Genomic DNA, 26,903 nt, shown 5'->3' on the forward strand with positions numbered 1-26,903 from the left:
CAATGAGTGTTCAGCATATTAGTGGGACCTCCTTCAGGACAGCTATAAAAGCATCCCAGGAGGCCACCTCATGAAACTGCCGTAGGGGAGACAGTAGGGGCAGCTGGTCCCTGGAGCAACTGGGGCTAAGGGTCTTGCTCAAGGGCCCAATGGAGGCATCGCTCTGCCGACCATGGGATTTGAACCAGCAACCTTCTGAGTCCCAACCCACAGAACACCGCTTTTTTGGTCCGTGCATAACTCCATATATGTCTTTATAATTATTCTAAAATGTAGAGAATAGTACAAATAAACCTTTCTTTAGATGGGTGTGTCCAGACTTTTCACTGGTGCGACATAGGCTGAAAATAGCATGCAAGTCTTCGAAACCCTCTGAGGTTTTCACAGTGCAGAGTAGGAAATATGAGAAACCAATGGCCTATACACTGAAAATATATCTAACAGTCTCTGGAACCCCAGTTCAGTTCATGAAAAAAGTGCAGCAGACTCTCAAGATGCAGAAGTGGCTGTTGGTTCACGTCATGGGAGGACAGGAAGTCAACTAGCGACACACTCTCCCTCTGATGGTGGCTTCCTTCCTTGGTCCATTCCTGAGTTTAAAAATAAAGTCTCCTCAAAAAACAAACACATACAAACACATATATGTATATGTGTGCGTACACGCAAGTTGCTTAAAGAGCAGGATTTTTTTTTTTTAATGGATTAAATGAAAACTCTGGAAAGTCTTTTGTTGCCTCGCCAGTCATCATTTCTGTATCGACTGGTGTGCTTTTAATGGTATCCAAAGCCCAAAAATGGCTTTGGTACACGCGTGTATATTTACAGCGGCTAAGTAGCTCTTCCTGTGGTTTACTGTGACAACATGTTGTGCCACAGTCTTTCCACCGATTGTGACACTGCTGTATGCAGAAGACCCGAATGTATGTACTGCTAAGAGGTAGTAATGCGGGTGGAGGGAGGCAGGTGGAGTGTGCAGTGCAGCGAAGTGCTGTTTTCGGCAGGAAGGGTGTGAGCAGCCTGCGGTTTCCTCTGTAGTAAATGTATCTGCTGATCAAAACCGGGAGCAGTGCTGTGGGTGTGCCTAGTAGGTAAAGATCCCCCGTCAAGTAGATGCAACAGAAACGCGAATATGATCAGTACTAGAGTTCAGGGATACTTTGAAGCGAACTGCTTCTAATCTACCAGTCGCGGAGGGATTGTACATCACTGAAAACGCAAACGAGATTTAAGAGGTAAGATTTGCACCAACCTGTGACTAATTACTTAACTAGCAGGTACATCAATCGGGATATGATTTTCTGCATATGACCCATTTTCACAAAATTAAAGTTATGTCGCAAAGTGGGTTTGATTAACACAGATATTCCAGCTGTTTTCAACACCAAACTGCCGTCTAATTGTTATCTTCAGGAACCTTGCTTTTGTGAAAAACTTCGTGGTAAATCTTACGTGATTGTACTTTGTATATGAGACTCCGCACCATGATGCTGGCAGTACTGTCGTTATATGATCAACAAAGATTTAACTCTGGTCCAGCAACACCCAATCACCATTTAACATTTTGCAGATAGTGATCAATGAGCCGCACGCTGCAAGTTTCTCTCCTGGTGGGAGTTTTCTGCTGCACTTTGCGTTGGATGTGCTAGACGCTTCATGTGACTCACTGCCCCCTTTGCCAATGCAGACCCTGACTCGAGTGCCCGCGGCGATCGGCAGCGCGGACGGCGCAAGCCAGAGACATGGGGCCCCGCTTCAACTGTCAGGGAGGGTGAAGAAAAGATCCGAAAACCCTGCGTACGTATAATCGGAATCGCATCGCGCAATTAGCGATTGCGCAGTTAAAGCTTTTGCATCTTGGTTTACTTTTCCAGTATTAATTGTATGATTGCACACACACACACAGACAGAAGTTTCTTTGTGGGGACTCTTCATTTCTATGGGGAAAATTCTAATCCCAACATGATGACCTTAAGCCCTTACCCAGCCCCAAACTTAACCACAAATTACTATAAACAAAAAACGAGACTTCGCTTTTTTTGTTTTTTGATTACATTCACAGATCTTTGAGGGGACCTGAAAAATGGTCCTCACAACGTCAAAAACAGGTTTTTATCACATTGTGGGGTACATTTGGTCTCCACAATGTAATATAAATTTTATACACACACACACAAACACACACATGTTTTTGCCTAGTAATAAGGTGCATCAGCGTGTCACAATTATTTTGGGGCATTGCTGTTCAGATAGTAAAATTCTGATATGACGAAATAATGAAGTATGCAAAGAATAAAGAAGTTTGTTCTGGGAATATATCGACGTTGCTGTTTTTTGGAACTTCATGAACTGCCTTGATCACTTGAATATGTGATAGCTGGAACAGTATATAAAGTGTATTAGCCTGGGCTATATCATACCTTGTTTGACCTCAAATAGACCTCCATACTCTACTGGCCTGGTTCAAAATACTAATATAGCTGCCTAACCTGCTTTATATATAGGTGCTTAAAATGTCTGTGTATGGTGCTGGATAAATGGTTAGAAGCTGCTTGGAGGGATGGATGGAGGGATGGATGGTTCCCCTGGTTTGGTTCTTTTGTCCCACTGATAATTTTAAGTTATTACAGTGAACTGGAGAGCAAATGGATCAACATCTGATTTAGAAATCATGGTAATACTTCACTTAAGGCCATGTTTTTAGTAATTCCTAAACACAATAACAACTAATAATGCCTTTTTATAAAGATTTATAGCCATGTTTATAATGCTTTATGAATGCATTATAACACATTATGGATGTGTTACTAAAACATGGCCTTAAGTGTTACTGAAATCATTAGCTAATTAAATAAAATAACCATAAAAAATAACCAAATAAGAATTGCGTTGACATTATTTCTGAGAAACACCAGGTTGAGAAACACTCTGCTAAGGCAATCTGGCATCTGGATGTGCATAGATTTCTAAGCGCAATTGCTGGTGTAATCTATGACAAAAGGCACATCATTGAGATGCATATAAATTCATCAGTAAGATGCATATAAATTCATCAGTAAGATGCATATAAATTCATCAGTAAGATATAAATTGCACTTTCAATCGTACAGCTATTGCCTTCCATAGGTTAACATGGACGTTAACTAGTTTGGCCTGAAGTAAATGTCACTTACAAACAAATTGCATGCAACTATTCTTGTGAACGCTGATCTTTTTAAAATGAGCTCTGCCCAGTTTATTTTTTATTAATAATAACCTTTCTTTTTTTACTTTAGCTGTGGGTATTTTAGTAGGTGGAAAAATAACATTAACACAAGGAAACAATCTGGATTTATAAATGGACACAGCCACTCAGATATGAGTCATCCTAGAAATGAAGGGGTGGTGTGCAACCCACCGGATTAGGACACTGTCTCTCTGATCAGAAGGTTATTGGTTTGAGTCCCAAGGTCAGCAGAGTGATGTCACTGTTGGGCCCTAGAAAAAGACTCTTAACCCTCAATTGCTTCAGGGACTGTGTAACCCAGCTTTCTTAAATGTATGTTGCTTTGGAAAAAGCAAGTGCTAAAGTAATTTCCCTGAACTGTCGTAATAATCCTCATTAATTAAGGCAGATGAGGAAAAAAATACAGTAACACTTCATATTAACTGCACCCTCATAATACATTCTTTATGCATTCCTAGAGCATTCGGTGCACCTTCATAATGCGTTCATAGAACATTCAGTGCACCTTCATAATGCATTCCTAGAACATTCAGTGCACCTTCATAATGCATTCATAGAACATTCAGTGCACCTTCATAATGCATTCCTAGAACATTCAGTGCACCTTCATAATGCATTCATAGAACATTCAGTGCACCTTCATAATGCATTCCTAGAACATTCAGTGCACCTTCATAATGCATTCATAGAACATTCAGTGCACCTTCATAATGCATACATAATGCAATCATAATCATAACATACTTACCATTGAGGACACTGAGGTCAATCCCTCAGTATTTTTTCTGCAACTCCAATAACCACGATACATTATAGGTAACACCCAGGAAGGGCTAACACTTTTGATCCTGGTAATTTATAATCCTGGCTACGACCCTGTACAATGTATTTATAGAACATTCATAAGCATGATGTAAGTACACTCTGAGAAAAAAATGGTACCTTTTAAGGTCTGAGGAACATTTCTGTACCATTGATGGTACATTAATGCTGTTTGTACCTTTGGGATGTTCTTCAGAGTCCATTTCTGTACCTTAAAAGGTACAATTATAAGGGTACAGCCCCAGTGACAAACAAAGGTATAGATTTTTACCTTTTTTTCTGAGAGTGTCTACCATAACATCCTAAAATAACTTAACAGCTTTAATATACATTAATAAAACATGTAATAATAACAAACATTATGATCGTATAATTGTATAATCTTTGTTATTAATGTACATTATAGCTGTGGGAAATAACTTAAAAATGTCGAAAAACATGTGGGGTTTTATTTGTTTTCCAGTATAAAATGGCAGGCCTCAAATTTAGCCTGTAACTGTGGACAGTTCCTATCTTTCCATTCTGCTATAACGGCTCTGAAATCATCGGTGTGGATTTATATTGAATGGAGCTGTTTTTGATCCCAAAATCTACCTCCTTCGCCACCCGTGGTCTGTGCTAATCCCGCAATCCTGGAATAGCTCAGTGCCATTCATGTATATCATCATCTTGAAAGTAATTAATGAATCTGGGAATTAATTGTTTTCTGTCAGCTACCCACTAGCCCGTAGGTGTATGTGAATGGTGTGAGTGTGACCTGTTCTGGCTTGGCATGTCATCTTGCGTTATTCCCTGCCTTGTGCCCGTAGCTTCTGGGACTAGGCTCCAGACCCCATTTCCCTACACAGGACAAGTGGGTGCAGAAAATGGATGGACTAAAGATTAACCTCAACCCATTCCGTCGATCCATCCATTGTCTGTGCCCACTGGCCCTATGCAGCGTCACGGGGGTCCGGCGTGTTTCCTGAGAGCTACGGGCACACGGCAAGGAATTACGTAGGACGGGGTGCCTCAAGGATATCAATAGATAAAGTGACTCTCATATGTTAAACACATTTACTGTACCCAGGAAATCTAGTAAATCCAAAGTATGAATTTATGTCAACCAACATTTTGGCAGCTTAATATGTCATTTCCTGTGGTTCCCAGCATCCCACTGGGGGTGAATGGCGTTGAGCTTGCGTGTCACTGGCCTTCCCAGGTGTACGATGCGCCACCATCCCCAAGAATCACGCGATAACGAGGATGATAAACTGCAAACAATAAATATCTCATATCAAGACAATCAGGAAAGGAACAGTCAATGGAGGAAGTCTCTTCCTGACATCAGAGGGCAGTTTTTCTCTAGAAAACAAAGTGTAGTCTCATGATATTGTTGCAATGCAGTCGATTTTCTGGCAGTCAAACAATCTATATATTTTTAGGGGCAACTTAGCAACGGTAAATGACTGCAGAAACATCTTGGAAATTTCAAAAGAAGGGGACCAAGGGGACTGTAAATGCAAGCTAATGATTCTGCCTCCCCATCATTCCTCACAAACATCCTGATAAATATTTCTGCATAAACGTCGTGTTCCATCTGCACCAGTGACAGTCAGTGCTTCACCGAAAGCCGGAGTGTGTTCAAACTGCCTCCTGTCTGCGTTCCTCTCTCAGGTGCTGTCAGTGATGGTGTTAAGATGCAGATACGGATCCTACTCCCTTGTCTTCTCTGCCTGACTGTTGAACTCATGCTGGGATCCGCTGGTCACTTCTGGCACACTTCCTGTAGCCTGGTAAGGATTCATGAATCCTCAGAAGACATCTTTGGCAGGTGGAGAAGTTTGGTCCTTGTCCAGATCCTTGCCTGTCTTGTGTGTCATTGTTAGTGCCCCCACCATGGGGCCTGAGAGTAACGAAATGTCAGTCCTCCATGTGTCCTGTACTTATGGCAAAATTTACAATAAAAACTTCTTGACTTTGACTATATAAGTCTTAATGGCTTTGTCAGGGCCAGCCCTGGGTGTTCTGGCCCCCTAGGTGAGATTCTGCTGAGGACGCCCCCCCCCCCCCCGCCCCCAGAGTAACAAAAACAATTTTTTGAATGTCAGTTCATTCATATTAAAGCGTTCCACCAGCACAGGGAATCTGGCTACTGACTAGCTAGTTCACAACCCTTTTTCAAGAAAAATAGTGAAATATTAAAACTGAAACTAAAAATAATAACTGTCACGGAATGCCAGAAGTATTCAAATTTATTTTTTTTTGCTCGATCTTTTGAGCCCGTAATATGTCACCTACAGGGCGGATGGGCTCTCAGCCCTGTTTCTCAAATATATTTGCTATCAGAAAAGCCCCACATCAACCTGCATGTGCAATGTATACCATAATTCAAATTGAAAAAAGTATTTATTTACTATATACTTGTTCAAGTAAATTTAACGGATGACAAGCAGTGCATTATATGTTTTCAAACACATGACTGCGGAGTTGCACGATACAGCAGTTGCCCCTGCGGAGTGCATTTAAAAATATATAATGCATTAACCCACAAATACAATGGTTACTACTATTCGGGTTACATGTTTGTACCTAAAGACATTATTTTTACATTTATTAGTAAAATTACTTTCTTACGCAAATAATTTTTTATATTATGTTTAGCTTCTGCTAATTTTTTTTATTGTATTCTGCATCCATCCATTCATCTTATGTGGAATTTTAAGTAACATTAGTTTAGAATTAAATATTAAGAACATAAGAAATTTGCAAACGAGAGGGGGGCCAATGTCACATTGATTTATTGCTGTGATTCACCTGGCCGGCACTGTGTGTGCAGATGTACAAAATAAATCATCACCCTTCTGACCAATCAGGATGGATAATTTACACTGCTGTTGTATAATCAGTATTAGGCCTGTCACAATTATTACATAATCACCTGGTCGCGATTATTTGAACTGACTGCGATTATTTTTTGCATAATCGTTAATCTTCCACATCCATTTGTATAAAAATAGCTGGATGAGGCAGAACCGGCATATTTCTATCACTATTTGCACATTTCAGGTATGGGATATTTTGGTAATAGTGCTGATCCAAAAATTGGAAATAGATGACTGAAGTAAACACGTGCGAGGTAAAGTCGGACAGGTGTTATTGTCATATCAGGCCTCTATATTTTTTGTTCATAGAGCTTAAAAGGGAAATGCAATTTTTATTTATATGTTCCAATATTCAGTTCTTCTTAATGTGTATTTGTAATACTAAACTATGATTAGGCTAACTCTAGGCTAATAGTGTTAGAAAATGAACAGAAAAAGACAATTAAATCGTTGATCGCAATTATTATATGACAATTAATCTTCAGCTAAAATTTCATGATGGTGACAGCCCTAATCAGTATTTAATAATGGATTGTGAGGGAGTAAAAATACTTTTTAAAGAGCTGTAGGAGAAGATTTTTTCTTGTACAGTGCATTTTAACCTTTACTCCACAAATGAGTTAAACGCAATATGTTTATCGGTGTCATATGCATTAATAACAGCTAAATGTCACAAGTATCGGCAGTATAGAAAAGGGTTTTCCTCTTGTGTCTACAATTTTTAAGACAGCAGATTTGAGTTCTTGTTTTTGGCACATATGGATGTGAGATATTTTGATCATTTTTTGTATTATATTCTGTATTGTGTTGCATGCATGCATTTGGGACATATATTAATGACACGTGAGAGCTCTGTGAATTGCTGTGTTTACTGATTGACAAATCTGTAAAGCTGTATTAAAAGCAGCTGCTATTTCAGCATCCATGCTTTTACAGAATACGATTAAAATGTAAATGAGATTTAACCACAGCAGCACATGCATCCCCCTGCTTGGTTTCTCGCTATGCCAGTGCTTGTTCTCACCAGGGCGTTGCTCTCTCGCACTTCCCTCGAGCACGACTTCACAGATACCACATGCACGCTTAGTAAGAAGTGTGCAGTTTATAGTGAGTCCTGTGTTATCGAGCAGAGGTCGACATATATCCATTTTCCGCAATTCAGCTAAAAAGTACCAAAAGATAAATTGCCAAAATCCGAACAACCATGGCAGTGTTGTAGAACGGTGCCTCCGCGAATATGGCAGGTCTTCACGCCCTTTATGGAAGGTTTATGCGTTTGTGCGTGTTCGTGTGTGCGCCCACAATGTGATAAAAACCTGTTATTTTGACGTTGTTTAGACCATTTTTTTTGGTCCCCACAAGGGGAAATTCAGATTTATATAAATGTGTGACTGCAATCAAAAAACAAAAAATGCCAAAAGACTTGTATTTTGCTTGGTTACTTATGGTTAAGGTTAGGGCTGAAGGTTGTCATTGTTAGGATTAGGGTTTTGCCCTTAGAAATGAATGGATGGTCCCCACAAAGATGAGTACAGGTCTGTGTGTGTTTATGTGTATGTGTATGTGTTTGCCTTGCAATGGACTTGCTGTTTCCTGACTTGTGTCCTGTGCCTCCTAGGATACATAGGATACATTGTTATTAAAGATGGATAGATTTGTGGTTTCAATGCACACATGTTAATCTTTGCATATAACGTCCCATTGTTGTTAAAAAAAGCCAATTTTCTTCCTTCCTTTCTCTTTATGCCGACATCTCAATATGTTGACATTTCCTGTACTCATTCCAGTTCGTACAATGCATTTGAGTTCCTCCTGGTTTTTGTTTTTTTCCCTGCAGTCACAGAGGTCTGCCTTGTGCAGTGGAAGTCAGCTGGCGTCTATACCGGCAGACCTGCCCAACAGCATTGAAGACCTTCACCTGGATAACAATGACATCAAACTACTTAAAAACACCTGTCTTGTTAGTTACCCCGAGCTCCGCATTCTAAACATTGCAAGCAATGGTTTAGACACTGTTGAGTCAAATGCGTTCCGCCGCACTCGTCATGTGGAGAAGCTCAGCTTGGCGGAGAACTGCCTCTATGCTAGCTATCAAGAGCTGGGTGAGGCATTGTCAGATCTGTCCCATTTAAGAGTGTTGGATCTTTCTGGAAATGGGTTGACAGAGGATATGGTCTCATTCCTGCTGCAGAACATGACCTCACTAGAGTTCCTGTCTCTATCCGGGAATACCATACTGAGACTAGACCAGAGTATCTTCCGTGACCTTCACCAGTTACGGGAGTTGAACCTTGAAAGGAACCATTTATTTGATATCGAAGAGGGGGCTTTCGACAGCTTGCAGAGACTACAGTGGCTTAATTTGGCATTCAACAGTTTGCCGTGCCTGGTTGGATTTCAGCTCACACAGGTGGTAATGCTCAATGCCAGTCACAACTCCATCGAGTGGTTCATTTCCAACCAGGATCTGAATGATACTTTCCATCTGGAGACCCTCGACCTTCGAGATAACAAGCTCCTCTTCTTCCCTTTTCTCCCAACCCGCAGTCGCCTACAGAATCTACTTTTGTCAGACAACCAAATAGGCTTTTATGAACACCTCGAGAACAGCAGCTTACCAAACTGGGTCAGGAGTGTTCAGTTTTTTAATCTGAACAGCAATGTGACCAACGTAACAGTAAATCTGTGGGATGAAACCCTGCATGGAGACATCTCATCACTGGATATCCTGGATCTCACTAGCAACCAAGTAACATATCTCCCACAGGGTTTTCTAAGTGAAATGACACATTTATCAAGACTAAAATTAGGAAGCAACTGTTTGAAGTCCTTCAGCTTCGACTCTGATGAACTGTCAGCCAATCTTTATGAGATTGATGTGAGCAATAACCAGCTGACTGTTCTTCAAGCCAACCAAAGCTATTTGCATAACCTGGAGAATTTGAGACATGTCAACCTGAGCCATAATGACTTACAGAGACTCCCTCCGATGCTCTTCTTGCATCTGCCCGTGCTCACAGTGGTGGATCTGAGCCAGAACAAGGTCGCCATCTGCTCCTTGGAGGAGCAGGACGCAGAAGCAGAATACTCAGACTGCGTCGTCTGGAGGAGCATCAGCTCCCTGAGACAGCTGTACCTCAGAGACTGTGGCTTGGGATGGGTACCAGCTGGGGCTTTCGACGGGACGCCCCTCATGGTCTTGGAGCTGTCGGGCAACCGAGGTGTGGTCATAGGGCAGGAATCCATGACGGGCATCACACAGACCTTACAACATCTAGGCCTAGGTAGCACAAATCTCCATAACCTAGACTTTACCCAATTTGTAAAGTTGTACTCATTAAATATTTCTGGAAACTCCATATCATACCTCCCAGATTCTATACTAAGTCTAAGTCTTAGACGTTTGGACTTGAGAGAAAACCATCTGCAAGCTATCCATCTGCACCAAGCTCAGGTGTTAAGTCGCAGCCTGGAGAGCCTATTCCTCGGGGGAAACCCTTTAAACTGCTGCCAGGTGGCCTGGTTCAAAGTGCTCCGTGACATTAAGACTTTGACCATTGAGGACCTCAGTAGCTTGACATGTCTCAGTGACTTTGGGGGACGCTCACTAGACACCATAACCTCAGACTATTGTGGAAGGAGTGAGGAGGAGCCCAGCTGGTTGTACGTCCTCCTCTTCCTCCCTGTGTTCCTCTCGCTTGTGGGCATTGGTGTCATATTCTTCCTCACCTTCAGGCCTAATCTCCTGCCCAGTGAGATTAAAAGGAGGTGTTGGAAGCCAACTCCGTACTAAGACTGAGCAACGAGTTACTCGCACAATTTAATGAGTAAATGGTCAGCAATCAGTAATAACGAAAAGGGGAATTAATGAATACTGATTTTGATCAATGCCATGTGTGAAAACTCCTTGTTGAAAACTGCCTTGTGAATAAGATTCTGTGAACTTTTCTGTAAGTTTACTTACAGCATCTGGATAGGGGGACCACCTAATCCATGTCAGGAGGGACACTATGAGCCATTTCAGGTTTTACATACTACTCCCATGCTCCAAAGCTTGGCTAAATTGTTTGGTTTGTCTTGTACTTTGACTGATTTGTTCCCTTGATTGAAAGACTCATCCAGCTGTTTTACATTAACATAAGTGAAACATGCATGATTATAGGAAACTGACCAATCAGCACACAGCAAAAACTCAGTGCTTCAATGAAATCTGGGTGCTTTTAACTGAAATGGTTGAAATGGTAGTTTACAAACCCTGTCGTAGCTCATAGTGTCCCCCCCGACATGGATTAGGTGATCACCCTACATCAGGAACATAACCTGAGAAACACTGAAAGGACTTATTGCTTGCGATAGTCTGTAAAATAACAGGAAGTGTATATTTTTACTCTCCTTCCCTACTTTATTCGTAGAAATAAAGCAGTTTTATGCAGAACAGAGTTTCATTCCCTGGTATCTAGTCGTGTGGTCTTGTGTACATGTATGAAACTGTGTATGTGACACTGTGTTTGCATGTAAGTGTGTTACATCAAAAGGTTCTTTGAAAGATTAACAGAAGCTACGTGGAATTTCCTTCTTTTGCCAAGCTGAACTGCAACTAGACAAAGAGTATCTTATAGGGAGTTTCATCCATGTAGTAAGGCCACGTTTCTTTGCATGGAACAATCCCATTTTAATGCATTTAAATGTTTCTGCAGCCAGTTTACTGACTCCCTTAATTTCACATTCACCATTGGAGAAAGTCCTTCATCTTTGTCTAGGTCTAGGTCTAGGTCTAGGTCTAGGGCATAGGTCAGCAACCTTTTTAAAGTAAAGAGCCATTTTATCCTAAATGTCTGACCCAAGATTTACAAAGAGCCGCAAATGATAGAGAAGAGGGTTTAAGATACGATTTTTAATGCAACGTTTTTATACATGCATTTAACACAAAAACAAAACTTCAAGTACTTCAAAAAAAATAAAGAAAAAAATTTGGGGGGGGCGGAGGGGACGCTCTCAGTTTCAAATCACTCGGCTACGTAACAGTGCAAAGGTTACTATTATCACAGTATCGTTCAGTTCTGTAGTGACAGTCTTCACCCTCACTCAAGCTCGTTTGGCTCTGCAGTTGTCAGCCCTTCATAAAAACCGACATGACTTCAGTGGAGCCCGCTGGCAGCTGAGGCTCTCCTGGTTGGCTGGCACGCAGCTGGGCATGCCACACTGTACTTGATGGGAATCTGCCAATGGCAGTCACACGCCAAAGGCCCTGCGCCCGGCTAGAGTTCTGAGAGAAGAGCGGAGAAGAACGTACGCCTGCAAACCAGAGCGTAACCAGAATACCACTGTGGTGACATTTTGGGTCGAGGCGGTTGGAACAGAAAAACACAGCGAGCAGAGCAGGGTTGAGGTGGACTCATTCCTGTTGGGCAGGATCCAGAGTTGTGCAAAATGCTGTCTTGGCTTTGTGGTTAAACCTCCTCTAACACAGGAAAAGATTTTGAAAGGAAGGTAAATGGGGACATGTAGCTATATAGTAAACAAAACCCCTTATTTCATTTATTTAGTAGATGCTTTTATTCAAAGTGACTTACATTATACTGAGAAAGCAGGGCTGGTCCCTGAAGACGTTATGGGTTAAGGACCTTTCCCAAGTGCTGCATTCCTCTGCTGACCCTGTGATATGAACATGCAACCTTCCAATCGCAGACGATCCTAACCTGCTAAGCCGCACAGCGCATAGCTTGCCGATCAAATATCACAAAGTTCACAATTTTATATGTCCGTAAACTCATCCTCAGCCTTGTTTTCTAACCATGCCTAATGAACAAAATCGATTTGATAAAGTGAATGATCTTAAATAGTAGAGAAATAGGGACTTGGATTAGTAATACGGCCAGACTGATCCTTTAGTGAATAATGTATTTTAAGATGAATGTCAAATGTCAAAAAACGTTTTCAAAAGTGATAAATATGGTTGTGGGTTTGGGAGGGGGTGGGAAATGATGCATATTAAAACAATCAGAAATAGAATGCGGAGCTAGCTGTTCTAGAATGTGAGTAACCACCCAGAGGAACCACATCATCAACCGGCAATGCCCAGCCTAAGGCCAGCGTAGGCCCTGATCTGGTAGAATCCAGCTGCGTTTTAGGGAAGGAGGTGCACGTGAGTCTGAGTAAGGGGCTACGACCTCTGAGCAACAGGAACCATGTAAGAGAGCATATTTCCACTTAACTCTTGATGTGCCAGGGGCTGGCAGGAAACGCTACTTTAAAAATAATAAGTGCAAACTATAAGATCATTAAAGGATTGTTTCATAATTCTTGTCTGAATTGGAGGAATCTAAATTTAACAATCTAAATTAAATAAATTAAAAACTTAAAATTAAGAATCCTTTCATCATTATGTCTAAAAAAACTTTCCAATGTTAAAACTGATAAGACCAAAGACCAAAAAAATCATGACAGTAAACATAATTTAGAGTTTGAATTTTAACGAGCAAAGGTAATTTTTCTTCGTCCTTTAAAGTTTCAAGACAACACTCAAGATATAGTTCAAGATGTTAGACTGCCATCTGCTGGCAATGAGAGGAACGGTCACAGACCCAGGAAGTTAGGCCCGGGGGGGGGGTTACTTGCTTGTATGGTAATATCCTCCCAGTGAGCTATTCTATGTGCAACATTTTCTTTAATTATGTGGTACTTTTAGCAAATGCCCATGCCGTCAGTAAGGTCTCTGTCTCTGCACGTTCTCTTGCACATTCGTATTTAAACTTAGCACAGTCGCAGTTTTTCGCGGCAATTCTTGGCACATTTCGTGAACCACATTTAACATTCTTGCGACTATAATTTGTCACAACAGGTCGTGCATTCAACACAACAGAATGGCTAAGATGCAAAAGGCATCATTGCAGTGTTTCTCGATTGCTTTAGAGCATTTCTGAAATGACAATTAACATTCGCAAAACAACGTCGACGGTAATCCCCACACCGTAATGGCAGTTCTGCACAGCAGAACATCGTTTCTCATCGCTTCAAATGTTTTAGTACATATATATGCAAAATAATTTAATCATATATGCCATAAATTGCAGTGATACACCATTGTTGTGTTTTTGGTTCCCATATTACATGATTTTGTTGCCATTTTGTTGTACTTGTATTGCCCTTTTGCCGTTATTGTGTTACACAGTACTGTTTGACTATTTTGTTTGTTTGTTATTGTACTGTGTTTTCTGAAGATGTCACACGTGCATGCGAGTGCTTTCTCTTGCCAGTGAACTTTGCATACTGTGATGTAGTGCCTTGCAATGTTGAAACTGGGGTCTTTGACATGAATAAGTTTGCTAAAGAAAAATGATCTGTCAGTGACAATAAGGAAGTTGGAACCGACTAACATTCAGAGTTGTGGAGCTCAGGAGCATATACTTATACTGACATTTTAACAATATACCTATAAGTATTTTGACTCTCATAGTTAAAACTTTTCATTTTGTTACACTGACAAATTCGTTGGTGGAATTATTTGATTTTGAGACATGAGTTAATTGTTTTGGGCGAGTTTCAGGCTTTTGCGGCTAAACCACAGCGTTGTGCTAAATGCATGAACTTCAGAAATGCGCTTATAGTCTTGAGGACGTTAAATATTTTTCCGGAAATGAGTCAAAGCAATTGAGAAAAACTGTTACCCAGAACAATTAAGAGTCTCTTTGTTTCAAAAACTAAAATTTTCATTGATGAATTAATCAGTGCCACTAAAATGAAAAGTGGCTTCATCATTTAAACTACAAATCAATATGCTTAGATATATTGTCAAAATGTCAGTGTATGTTTCTGAGCTCCAAAATGCTGAATGGCGATCATTTCCTACTTCCTCATTGTTACTGACTGATTATTATTCTTTAGCAAACTGATACTTATTCATGTCCAAGACATTGTTTCATTACAGTGCATTACAGTGTGTAAAATTCATAGAGAAGAAAAAGCACTAAAATGCACTTCTCTTCAGATCTTAACAGAAATGGTCTCAAGATGAAGTACAATAGCAACCAAAATGAGAGTCACGTACTGTGAGCTGAAAAACACAACAATGCCATATCACTGCAATTTATTTGCATGTATTCTTGAATCATTTCGAAAGTTTGGTGAACTGTTTTGCATGTAGTGGCTGACATGGTCATCACTTACATATATAGTGTTGTGTGTAAAATTATTTCACTGGGAAACTATACAATCCATTTTGACTACCAAGACTTAAGCCACTGAAATGATGCAAAATGAGGATAATTGTACGTTACCATTTGTATACATGTATTAAAACATTTGGGAATTTGCGTTAAGCAACGGGAAATGACATTCTGCCGTGCAGAGGTGACATTATGGTGTGAGAATTATATGTAGTATTTTGCAAATACTATTTGTCATTTGAGAAATGTGCCAAAGCTACGGAGAAAAACTGTAAACTGCACTGAAACACACACTCAAAAAAGGCAAAATCACAAATATATTTTAGCAGTATAAACATTTATTAAAATCACAATAACGCGACATCTAATGTACACTAGTGGCCAAAATTGTGGAAACACACTTCCAATTCTTAGAGATTACAGAACTGTATTCAAGGTACTCTAGTTAAATATTTAATCAAATATCGATGATTGGATGATTAAATAAGTAACTGGAGGAACAGTTGAATATAGCTTTGCAACCTCTAAAACCTGGAAGTGTTTTCAGAAATTTTGCCGCCAGAGTATTAACCATTGAAGTTCTTGGCACATATTACAGCAGGACTTATGATGTGTCAAACTGCACATCTCACCGAAAAGCCTCACTATTGCCTAGTAGTTCACGTGAAGCTTTACCTAAAGATCGGAGATGCAGTGATTATCCTCCTCCAAACTGGTTCATGTTCACTTGTAAGGCGATACACCCCCCCTCGTGTGCCTGCTCGCACACCCCCACCCTCTGGTGCCTTGCATTGCTTAACACTGTTATAATTCGGCTAAGATTCATCCATTGCTAAGTCTTCTGTTTGAAAAGCAGAAGGCATTAAGGGTTACGGTCTACTATTAACTGTACAAAAGGTGACTGCTGTGCATTCTTTTGTCACATGACATAATCCTTTTGTTACATGATGTCATTCTTTTGTCATCAGATATTGGCGCCAGCTAGTCATACTGTAGCATCATAGCTGGTGCGCTTCGTGTTAGCTAACAGCATAGTTATAGGGTCAGCAGCAGGGGGCGCTGCGGCTCGCGGTCTGTGAAGACGAGGGCCACCTCGTCCTGCCGCCTCCTGAACTCCACCTCCAGGTCAGGAAGCTGGACTGGGCCCCGTCTGGGGAGAGGGGGCCGAGGATGGTGGTGGGAGATGTGTGGGGTGGGCAGCCGGCTCCGGGAGGGGGGGCAGGGTGGCATCGGTCACTGGGCACGATGACAGCCGCTTGTCACTGGAAACAACACTGGGTTGGACACTAGGGCAGAGGAAAACATACCAGGCATGCAGTCCTGTGTGAAAGTCGCAGGCAGGCCAAGAAAATGATGTTTAAATGACCTTCATATTGGTGTAAAACTATCATATTATGCCTGTCAAAGTCTGTTAGCTTTGCCATTTCAAAACCTTTGCTAAAGTCACCTCAACATCTTCAGCAATCATCCAACACACTCACATATTTTTTCAAACAGCAGCACCTTGCATAGCTAATCACTACCTCATTGACTTTTTTTTTTTTTAAACAAATGAAGTTAATTCAGTGAGTTGGTGGTGAAACGTAACAAATACATGGAATGGCTGAGGTGGCCCTCAGGAGATGTTTGGGAACCAAAGCGACGTTCATCTAGCCATCCAACAAGGCATCAGTAACTTTTTTGCAGGAGAGGATATTTTCCTGTTAGTTTTTATTGTTACTGTTAATCTGCATATGTTCTAATGTTAAATTGCGTTTTTTGTTCTGGGCAAATACACACTGACTAGCCAGGTAAAGAGCTTTAAGCATTTCCTATGACTGCCTAAGACATTTTCACTGTGCTGTATAACTGGGAACCAGAGTATCTGAGGCCTGTGTCCAGTGTGAGATACATCCCAGAATGCACCCATGTACAGGGGGGTCAAAGGGCTATAGTCCCTCCTAAAATATTATTTACCCCCCTCCCCACCAAATAAATATACACAAAATAGTTTAGTGTGTCTCATTCAGTCATTAGTCATAAAAATCAGACCCCCCCTCGTAAAGCCCCCCCCTTTATGACCTACTTACCTTCCCAGCTGTTTCTTGATGTCCACCATGTACTGATGGCACTGAGCGTAATATGCAGTCTGGGCTTCCACAAAGTCCTTAAGGCAGGAGAGATGGTTTTCCTGCATCGGGGGGGAGGGGGGGGGGTTCTTTAGTGTACAGTGAGGCTACACTGAGCCACAGCGGGCCTCACAAAGACGGGGGGGGGGAGGGGGGGGGGCTGCTTACTTGGGTGCTACTGATGCCTTCCAGCAGGAGTCTGGTGATTTCTGCCTGCCGATCGAAATCGTCCTGCGTCTTCCTCAGCTGGGCCTCGGCCTAAGGAGGGAACGAGCACGGCCGTCAAACTGAGCATGCTCAGAACCACTGCAGCTTATGGACACTGGATGCAGTGATGGATAAACTAACAAAATGATATTTAATGGGCTAAAATACTGTTTCCCAAATCCGGTCCTTGGAGACCTACAACAGTCTATGTTTTTGATCATGCTGGGAGCGAGCAAAAACGTGTACTGTCTGGCAGAGAGCAGGGAGGGAGTAAAAGCGTGGACTGGCTGCGGGTCCCCGAGCACTGGATTTGGGAGACACTGGGCTAAAATATATTTAATGGGTCTGAGCCAAAAACAAAAACCAGCCTTTTAGGAACCGATTCTAACATTTCTGGACTGAAAGAACAGAATGAGCAGTTTGACGTTCATATTCCAGCAGGATTGCATATGTTTTTCTAATGAATGAGGAACTGTACAGCATCAATAATATGCAGTGGGTATGACAGTTAGCAATTGTAAAGCTATTACGAAAATAACAGTCGCAGCAGGCTAAACTGTCACAGGGCACATTTCGCAAGTAGGGCCAAAAGCTGACCGAGCTACACTGATTAAGCAGATATGTGTACCTCACGGTGGCACAGTACAGGGCGCCCTTAGTGACGCTGTGAGCACTGCCCCCTGCTGGAGGTACCCGGTAATTGTGGGAGAGCCCCTTGTGAGACTCTAATCCATGCCTGTTAGTCTTGCTACTGTTTGCCTGTTCTTTTTTGCCAGGATCAAACTTACCTGTACCACTTCTGCAGTCCACATCTGGTTTGCATTTTTAAAAAATAGCAACGCACTGGTTAGGACAATAGATGGTAAAACTGCAATACACAGAGAATCAGTATAGTTATGAGTCAGTTTTATCAATACAGGTAGAATATAGAGAAGGGATAGGATGCAGACACTGAAACAATGTATAGTGTATAATGCAGAAAAACCTTCAAAGGCAGAGAATTATGAGCCCCGACAGGCATCATGCTTTTGCCAAACTAAATCTGATAAGAAATGAGGTAGCAGGCAGGATTTCAGATCTTGCATATTTTCATGTATCTCGTTGCTTCAGCACCACTGGTGAATAATTGTATGATGATCACCTGTATGAACTGAACATAAATGGTAGCCGCCTTGATAGATAGATAGATAGATAGATAGATAGATAGTGGAGGTGTGGAGTATGTGACAGGGATAACTGACCTTCATCCATTTTACGTGCAGAAAGCTGAACATGTAGGAGAACTGCGCTCTTGCCTCCTCTCTAGGCGGGGGGGCGGAGTTTAGCCGCTGACATGGAAGAGAACAGACCATGATGGGACACGACAGGCACACGCACCACAAAACCCTGCAGGTGGTTAAAAACCGACTGTCTACAGAGCAAAAGCAGACAGAGCGGGGGCCTTTATTAAAATTGATTTCCATCCATTACTATCAAATACGTAGCTCAGAAACTGCTTCGCCTTATACACCTTGGAATCCGATATATCCTGGATAAGAGCCACCAGCTAGCGTCTCAGAGATGTCAGGATGAAGGAGTCGCCGCGGAGAGTGGCTTTAAAAGCCGGTAACAATGCTTTAATAATTCACTCACTCCAGAGGTCTCGTCTGAAGCAGGATTTTGCAGATACGCGGCAGACTTTCTGTGCCGGCTGCGTGGGAGTGAGCGATCTCCAATTGGCACAGAGCTCCCCTTAATTAGAATGACAGGCCTGTCAGGCTATGGCAGTGATACTCAACCCGCGGCTCTACAAAGGACAGATGCGGCTCTTTTAAGTCCTACTTAAGAGAAAAGTCTTTTAAAAATCTTCAAAAGACAATGAAGAAAAACACTGTCAGCAGAATTCATTTCACGCTCATTTGCGCACATCAATCTGTAAGTTACTGTAACGCCCCCACCCCTCAACTGCCTGAAAAAGACAATCGCAATTCACCTCAGGTGTCATGCTAGGATGAATTTACATTAACACCGGGAAACTAGCATTTGGCAAAAATGGCGTATGAGATGCAAATATGAAGAGGAATACTGGGTATTTCAGCAGGAATGAGAGTCTTTGTGTCGAACGGTGCAGGAAAATGCTTTATGATAACGTCATTTCACAGCTTAAAAGATCCAATTTACAGCACCATCACGAAACTAAACACCCAATGATCAGTCTGCTGTCTGTTATGGGCTGTGAAAAATAGCAATGTGTTGTCTGTTGCTGTTATGGACTCTGTGATCAGCACTTGGAAATCATTTAATACTGATAATGTTGAAACACTGCCAGTAATGTTAAAAACCATGGTTGCAGTGATAATAATTACGTCATGCTTTTCACCCCTTAAGACCATATATTATCCTTATTCTTAAACACATAATGGGTTCAGGAAAGGGAGGATTGCAGCTCTTTTTGTCAATGTGGCTCCTGAATAGGGCAAGGTTGAGTCCCACTGGTCTATGGGTAGGGTGTAAATGAATTCTGCTGCTAATCAATCATCTCCCCTCCATTGTGGGATGATCGGGGCGGGGGATCTAGAAACCCATCTGGATGCTAAACAGGTAGCATTGGTGGTGTGTGAGTAGAATGCTACATCAGAAGGTCGTAGGTTCAAATCCTGTACTTGGCAGAGTGATGTCATGCATGACTGTGGAATTCAAACCCACAACCTTTGCAATACTGCTGGTCTACTTGTCCAGCTACAGGAGAGTGAGACCTACGGCGTGGTGGGCGTCCGCTATCTGGGCTCGCTTCAGGCGGGTTTTGGCAGCATCCAGGTCCAGCCTCCTGTTCTCCAGCAGCCTCCCTTCTTTCTGGCAGAATGAACAGATTCATCACAAACAGGCCCCCCCCGCTGTGACGTATGTCCTCCTAAATACAGACGTAAGTAATCCGTTCCACAAACCCCAACGTGAGTCAAACTTTACGCACATCAGATTCACCACCCCAAGCCATTCAAGACACCTCATGCAAAAAAAACATATAAGTTAAAAAATGTATCAGTAATGCGTACTAATTAAAGAACACATATTAAATGTATGAAAAGATGAAAATTTACCTACAGGCGGATGTCTCCTTTTGGCAATAGTGCTTCTGCAAACTTTGTGCTTCTTGGGAATTTTTTGCGTAAGTTCAGATCTAGTTAAGTAGGTTTTCCATAAGTCGAGGCCTATTTTATAACGTCTTGTCAAAATGTGCTTATAGTTTTGGTGGATAAAGCAGATCATCAGTCTAAGATAGATTCTACCTCTAAAATGCCTTTTACATGTTCATATTCTGCATGTTGGTCTGAAGTGGTACCATGTATTTTTATCTATTGCTTAACATTGTGGTTATTGTCTTATGTACTAGATAATCTGAAGGTGACACATAAACAGTTCTTTGTACTAGACAGACGATAACATCTAATGAGTCTAGAGCATTTTATCAGTGACTGACTGCTACTAGCGGCCTGAACTGACTGCTTTGTTTTATGTCTTCCGTGGCAGCTGACTGCAGGCCAAAACGTCAATGTTCTCCTTCAACTCACCAAGACAGTTTTTGAGTCCCATTCAATGAAGTTTCTCAGGGGGGTGAGGAAGCCGACAGTCACGCCCTGAATTAACTTCCTCTGTGTTCCGCCGATCTGCTTCTCCATCTCCCCGCATTTTATCAGTACCTTTCCTGCAAGTGGTGAAACCAAGAGTCTTCTGTCATAATTCACATGAAATGGCAGCCACTTCGGAAGGTTATTAATGCACCTAATAATAAACTGAATGTTTTTAGGTGATCACTGGTTTGTTTTTAAGGCACACAGCTGTCGGAAACTTGCTACTTAAAATCTGCATGAAGACGGGTGGCATTCAGACATAATAATGAAATTTCCCAGTCAAATTGATGGACAAAACACCCCTAACATTCCTCAGAACTGGCATATCACTGCCTTTTTCCATAATCTCATTTGATTTCAATTTCTCAATTTTCAATGTCCCAATTCTGGAAACACTATTCTGTTTCGTAACGTGTTATATGTTAGTTACATGAATATTGTTCATATTAATTGTATTCATTCATTTTTTATATTCTCTGCAGGATATTTAGTGAGTTCTCCTTTGTCTAAGTCTCACAATCGATGTAATCGTTGCCATTTTTGGCTGTCCCACAGCTCAGGGGGCCTGCTTGGGCACTGACAGTCCAGCACTCACCGTACGCAGTCCCAGGGCCTAACTCGTGGCCCGCGTCAATCATGCACTCGCCCAGCTGCTCGTGGTTGCTTGTGTGCCTCGGGGCTTCCCTCTCCAGCATTTCGTATAAAAGTCCCTCCATTCTCAGCCCTGGAGCAAGAGATAGCCAGGCTGATCGCAAGAAGCATGAGAGGCCTGGCGCCAGGGGCAGATTTACGAATCCGGGTGCCGTAGGCTGAGATCAGCATGGACACTCAGGTATTGCTGATTTACCGGACAGTTACGTTTTTCCCTAGGCGGGGTGGAGCCCTGCTGTTTGCTGGGGCCCTAGGCTACAGCTTAGGATAGCCTGTACAATAATCTCCCCTGCCTTCCACAGCAAAGCGACTCTGCACACTGCCGTGACCTGGTAGTGCTGGAGAATCTCCCCTTAAGGGCTGAGATGTACTTGTTTTCACAGCATTATTGAAAATCTATCATCCATCTATCCTGGTAGCATGTGGCTCAGCGGGCTAAGCCTCTGGTCCTGCGATCAGAAGGTTGCTGGTTTGGGCCCGGCCTCAGTAGAACAGCCACATATCCGTGGGCCCTTGAGCAAGGCCCTTAACCCCCAGCTCCATGGGTGCCACTGCAGGTAGCTCGTACTCTCACCTACAAATGTGTCATGGCAAGCAAGATGGGGCGGGCAAAAAGAGAATTTCCCCACAGGGATCAATAATGTATCATTAGAATATTTATTTACTAGCATATTGTTAGTTGCTCTTGTGCCCCATGTGTCTGAATGAGTAAGTACCCGAATGTGCTTGTTGTAGAATCCTCAATAAAACATCTTGAATCTTGATTATTGTTATGTACCACTCAGTTCTGGAAATGACAGACCAGTTGTGGATATAGAATAAAAACAAACTAATTTCTTTTTTGCTCCTCTGTTGGACACTTGAGGTTTCCTGTTCCTAGTTTGTTTTCATTCATTTTAGCTATCCCTTGCATATTTTGTACCATGACACGGCAAATACTAACAAATCATATGCATTTTTTATATAATCGATATTGAAATTAGCGTGAATAGCGGAGTTTTTTTTTCTTCTTTTTTTGGTAGTCTCTTACAACGAAACACCCCGACCTCCTCCCCGGGGAAAAAATACTGAGTCATAGCAACATTGACTTTGTATTAAATTTCAGCATGTTGTAGTACATGTGAAAATACGGTACAATTTATTCCTCACCGTAATATCGAATCAATGTCCATCAAAGATGGTACTATAGCTGATCTCAATAAACCTGTAGCCTTCAGATCATAACCCAATAACCTTAACCATGATGCATCCTCTTATACATATTTACAGAAAAAAAACTGTACATAGAATCCCCATGAATTTTACCAGTGTTCTTTCCCCCTAGACTGTGCTAAAGTAATTGCTTTCGTTTCTTACCCGGATTGGGCTGAAGTACCACCTCAGTCTGCTTTATTAACCTCTCCGTCCACCGCCTGCGGGTGTCTGCCTTGGTCAGGAGATTGTCCAAGCGCACGTCCAGCTCGGTTTTTTCCGCCTGTCCCAGTTTTTCCTCGGCGAACTGAAATCGCCATAGATTAATATGTTTATTAACATTTTATATTACCCCAGGATAAAGACCTTCAATTTCGCAGTCGGCAAATTTTGATGTTTCCCTTTTGTACCACAGATCTATGTGCGATAACTCTTATCTATCTTGCTGTTTTAACTATTAAACATTTAACATTTGATATTGCTTGATAGCCTGCTGACCCGATATAGCTCGACATAAAAAATGACACCTTCCTATTTCATATGATACATGATTACATGAATAGACACCGTGCTGTTCGGTTAATGCATTTCGCAAAACGCAGATCACTGAGTATTTATCATTAAAGTAAAACGAGGTGTAATTCGGGTGTAATGCTTACGTCCCTACACTCCTGTGTCTGGAGGATTCTATGCTGTAAAATCCGACTAGTGGAGCAAGAGGGAAACATGGCACCGAGTTATCCCGCCTGTCAAGTCGGCTTGTAGCGCTTACTATAGGTGGCAGCTTGTTTGATATAGGCTATCTAGTAATACGTAGGGCGCAATCGGCATGGGATTTATTCGCAATAAATTCTATACCTGCACGGCGCGACTGAGGAAAGTGCCGGCGTCGGAGGCGAGTCTTTTAACGCTGAAGTCCATGTCGAGCTACGTAGCTGGCCGCACTTGCAAAAAAAAACGCGTGCTGTTTTGGTGATCCGCGCAGTTTGGTATTTAGACGGCGAAAGTGTTTATTGCGATCAGGCAGAGCGTTCTAGGAAAGACGACATCGGCCACGCGTCTGGAGGTGACATTGGAGGGTCATGTGGGAATTACAGTAATTCCTGCAGCTGCGTGTCTGTCTGCTGTGAATCGGAAGATGCCCCCGTCTCGCCAAGCATGGGCTTTCAGTCTTATTATCAGGTTTATTTCTAGCACATGCACGTTGAGTTCCGGAATATACGGGATTCGTGAACATTTTCTTTCCATTTAATTTATCAATATTACATTTGAACGTCTGTTGACAGATTGGCAGCTCTATGCAAATAACTGGTTACAATTTACTGAACTAGATCAAATGAACTATATTATCAGAATTAGCCAACAGACAATTGATTATGAGAACACCATCGACTAATACTGTAATCTAGGTATTTTTTGACTTCATAAAAATCATCTTAATTCACCTTTAATCTGAAAATCAGCGTTACCTATTATTATTATTATTTTATTATTATTAGTATTATGGTACTTAATAGATGCGTATATTCTAACTGCTCAAAATACAGGGTGAACTAACAATATTACTGGAGTTATTAATTAAAAAAATTGAACTCACCCTGTAATTTTGTGTTGCGTCCACCAGATGACGCCATATTAACTTGTTAATGTTGCGCTTACATTCAAAAGAAGACGCTTGAAGCTGCTATTTCTTGAAGGAAACAACGGAAGTCTGGGTCAGAAGTCTGTTTTATTTTGTGGAAGTTTATTCAGACACCCTAAAAATGTTACTCAAAGACGAAAATAGTACGATACAGCCAGTGTAGTTTGCCTGCAAGTCTTACAATAACTTAAAAACGAAACTTATTATTCTCCAAGAAATACTCTCCGCAAAAACAGAATCCGCTCTGTTAGGAGCTACTCTAAAAATGAAAAGCAGGCTTTGAATTTTTTTTATTGTTTTAATGCAATGTCAGGCTGATAATAAATATCTTGCACTGCTATAATGAAAGAAAAGAAGCACACTTCCAGTTTGAGGGCAAAATTGGAATTTCCTGCACCCTTTAGTGCCTGAGTTCTGATTGTAATCTGAGGTGTGTCAAAGAGATTATGTGCCCTGTGTCACAGCACTGTGACATGATCTGGCGGTTGAAGTACGTTACTGAGTCTGGCAAAGACAGAAGCCCAGGGGATCACAGGAAACCAGTAGCAGGAAGCCGTCACGTTGTTAGGACCCTGCAAAACAACACATTAATATAGAAAATATGGTCTATAAAACCACTAAATTGACATGTTTCCCCATGGGGTGGTAAGATATTGGTCATGCAAGTTTGAATTGTGGGTACCTGTTTAATAATCTAAAATGTTACACATAGTTATGGGGAGGGGTGCAGGAGTGTGGGGGTCGTTAGGATGATTCCAAGGGCCCAATTTAATATGCTTTCATGCACCAAAAAATGTCTAACAGGACCACCAGTAAGGGGATTCATAAAACTGGAGCAGAAGTATGTGTGATGTTACTGCAAGGCTTTCAGATCTTGGGTGAAATACTGCCGTTGCACCTTTATTTAAAGTTTGTAACCATATTTACTTTCAGAAATCACCCATGTGTCTAAATAAGCAGTGTGTAAACCCGGTGTAGCAAGTGTGCAACTTTTTTAAAGCACCAGCACTTAGGTGTATTTCTGTTATGACTTGGATGGGGTGAGGTGTGAGAAACAGACTTTGGTGTGAGAGTGAGAGAGCGCTTACTGGTAGCCTGTGGGAGCTGACCCACCCACAAACTCATAAACATCACAAAACAAGCCTGCCTGTTGAAACTTGGTTAATGGAATACAAACCTCACACAAGGAAGTCTCTACAGTAAAATCATGTCCATTAGACTACAGCCCACTTCCTCTTTCAAAAAATGTGTGTCTAGGAATCACTGCTTGCATCTTAGTTACTAAAAGACGTACTTACTTCTGTTTTCTAGAGTTAAGCCGGAAGGTCTTTGGTATGTTCTAGTAAGCAGGATGTGTAAGGATCTTGATCTTCCAGAACTGGATAATTCCCTAAAGAGTTCTAAAGAAGTAAATTTGCCAACTGTGGCAAAAATTTAAACATATCATCTGGCTAACGTGCAAAACACATCGTAATCAGCCTAAACTGGAACATTGCTTTTTTTGCTGGACAAAAGAAATGTTTTGCGAGATCTTTGTTTTCTACCGTGTGAATGATGTGATGTGATGATGTTAACTCAGAGTCAGGAACCTAAGCCCTCACACAGTGCACGATGGACCTCCTGGTAGCAGCGTGCTGTTGATGTCCCAGGTGACCTGATTCTAGTTTGGTAACTGTCAGCACCCCCTGTGCTCTGCTTGGAACGCACCAGGCCAACCTGGCTGTTTTTTTGTTTTGTTTTAGAGGCAATGCTGAACTGAAAAGAAGCACCGTCACAAGCTTTGATGCTTACCGAGTGAACAGACATATGCATCTGCTAAATCTGAGCACATTAGGGACAGAGAAAGATCAAAAGACATAAGTAAGTTCCCAGAACAATGTGCACATGTTGGCTGGCAGTAATGTTGCTATGTCATGGAAACAGAGCTGATTCTGCTAACGGTGCATGTTCTGGGAGGTCATTAGCACTGCCTCGTGGTTGGGAACCCTCTACGAATGTAATCCTAGGGATCCTTTAACATGGTCATCCTTGCTTGGTGTGTGTGCCGTGGAATAGGAATATTTATTTAAATTTTGCAGTCAAATATTTTTTGTTTGTTTGTTTTATATTTAACCTCATAGAAAAGCCAATATTACAAAAAATAAATTATTTCCACTCAAAGATACAAATTTCTGTCTCGGCAGATGAATACATGGACTGGAAGGAGATTTGGCTCTGTCTTATAGGAACAGTACCCAGTCCACTTTCTGGGGGTTCTTGCTGGGTGGGTCAGTGAGCCAGTCCCTTAATGTGTCCTGGGTTTCTGGGTCATGGCCATACAGAATGTGATGTTCAGACCACCTGGAAATCGAGAGCAGATGCCTCTTGAAACTACACTTCAAACAGTAAACAAGAAACAGCACAACATCTATGTAGCTAACGA

At 41.7% G+C, this 26,903-nt stretch overlaps 2 protein-coding genes across 4 annotated transcripts; one reads left to right on the plus strand and one right to left on the minus strand.

Annotated features, from left to right (window-relative positions):
* The first annotated feature begins 806 nt into the window (after nt 1–806).
* On the plus strand, nt 807–11,344 carry LOC111849449 (transforming growth factor beta activator LRRC33-like). Its single transcript, XM_023822325.2, has 4 exons — nt 807–1,232; nt 1,685–1,794; nt 5,702–5,820; nt 8,747–11,344. Exons 3-4 carry the CDS (start codon nt 5,725–5,727, stop codon nt 10,700–10,702), a joined length of 2,052 nt encoding a protein of 683 aa, XP_023678093.1. The 5' UTR covers nt 807–1,232; nt 1,685–1,794; nt 5,702–5,724; the 3' UTR covers nt 10,703–11,344.
* A 4,050-nt stretch (nt 11,345–15,394) lies between these two features.
* On the minus strand, nt 15,395–23,978 carry sh3glb1b (SH3-domain GRB2-like endophilin B1b). Of its 3 annotated transcripts, none has more exons than XM_023822251.2 (10): nt 23,698–23,978; nt 23,005–23,146; nt 21,593–21,721; nt 20,938–21,071; nt 20,129–20,221; nt 18,631–18,717; nt 18,178–18,201; nt 17,351–17,440; nt 17,144–17,244; nt 15,395–16,360 (listed from the first exon to the last, which is right to left on the minus strand). In XM_023822251.2, the coding sequence occupies exons 1-10, from the start codon at nt 23,758–23,760 to the stop codon at nt 16,201–16,203; spliced, it is 1,023 nt and encodes a 340-aa protein (XP_023678019.1). In that variant the 5' UTR covers nt 23,761–23,978; the 3' UTR covers nt 15,395–16,200. The 3 variants fall into 3 exon arrangements, with proteins under 3 accessions (XP_023678019.1, XP_023678020.1, XP_023678016.1); XM_023822252.2 differs by lacking the exon at nt 23,698–23,978 and adding an exon at nt 23,499–23,654 and having other exon boundaries at nt 15,395–16,336; XM_023822248.2 differs by lacking the exon at nt 23,698–23,978 and adding an exon at nt 23,499–23,654.
* Nucleotides 23,979–26,903: the final 2,925 nt, after the last annotated feature.

The sequence above is a fragment of the Paramormyrops kingsleyae genome, chromosome 21, assembly GCF_048594095.1.
Source record: "Paramormyrops kingsleyae isolate MSU_618 chromosome 21, PKINGS_0.4, whole genome shotgun sequence".
Classification (NCBI taxonomy): domain Eukaryota; kingdom Metazoa; phylum Chordata; class Actinopteri; order Osteoglossiformes; family Mormyridae; genus Paramormyrops; species Paramormyrops kingsleyae.

Bases quoted from the DNA above. Each gene is read 5' to 3' on its own strand.
- LOC111849449 (XM_023822325.2), top strand. From the start codon at position 5,725: ATGCAGATACGGATCCTACTCCCTTGTCTTCTCTGCCTGACTGTTGAA. The intron at 5,821-8,746 runs GTAAGGATTCAT...TTTTCCCTGCAG, and splicing joins GGCACACTTCCTGTAGCCTG to TCACAGAGGTCTGCCTTGTG.
- sh3glb1b (XM_023822248.2), bottom strand. From the start codon at position 23,567: ATGTTTCCCTCTTGCTCCACTAGTCGGATTTTACAGCATAGAATCCTC. The intron at 23,147-23,498 runs GTAAGCATTACA...TGGCGATTTCAG, and splicing joins AGACACAGGAGTGTAGGGAC to TTCGCCGAGGAAAAACTGGG. The intron at 20,222-20,937 runs GTGAGTTGAAGG...TCATTCTGCCAG, and splicing joins GGGACTCAAAAACTGTCTTG to AAAGAAGGGAGGCTGCTGGA.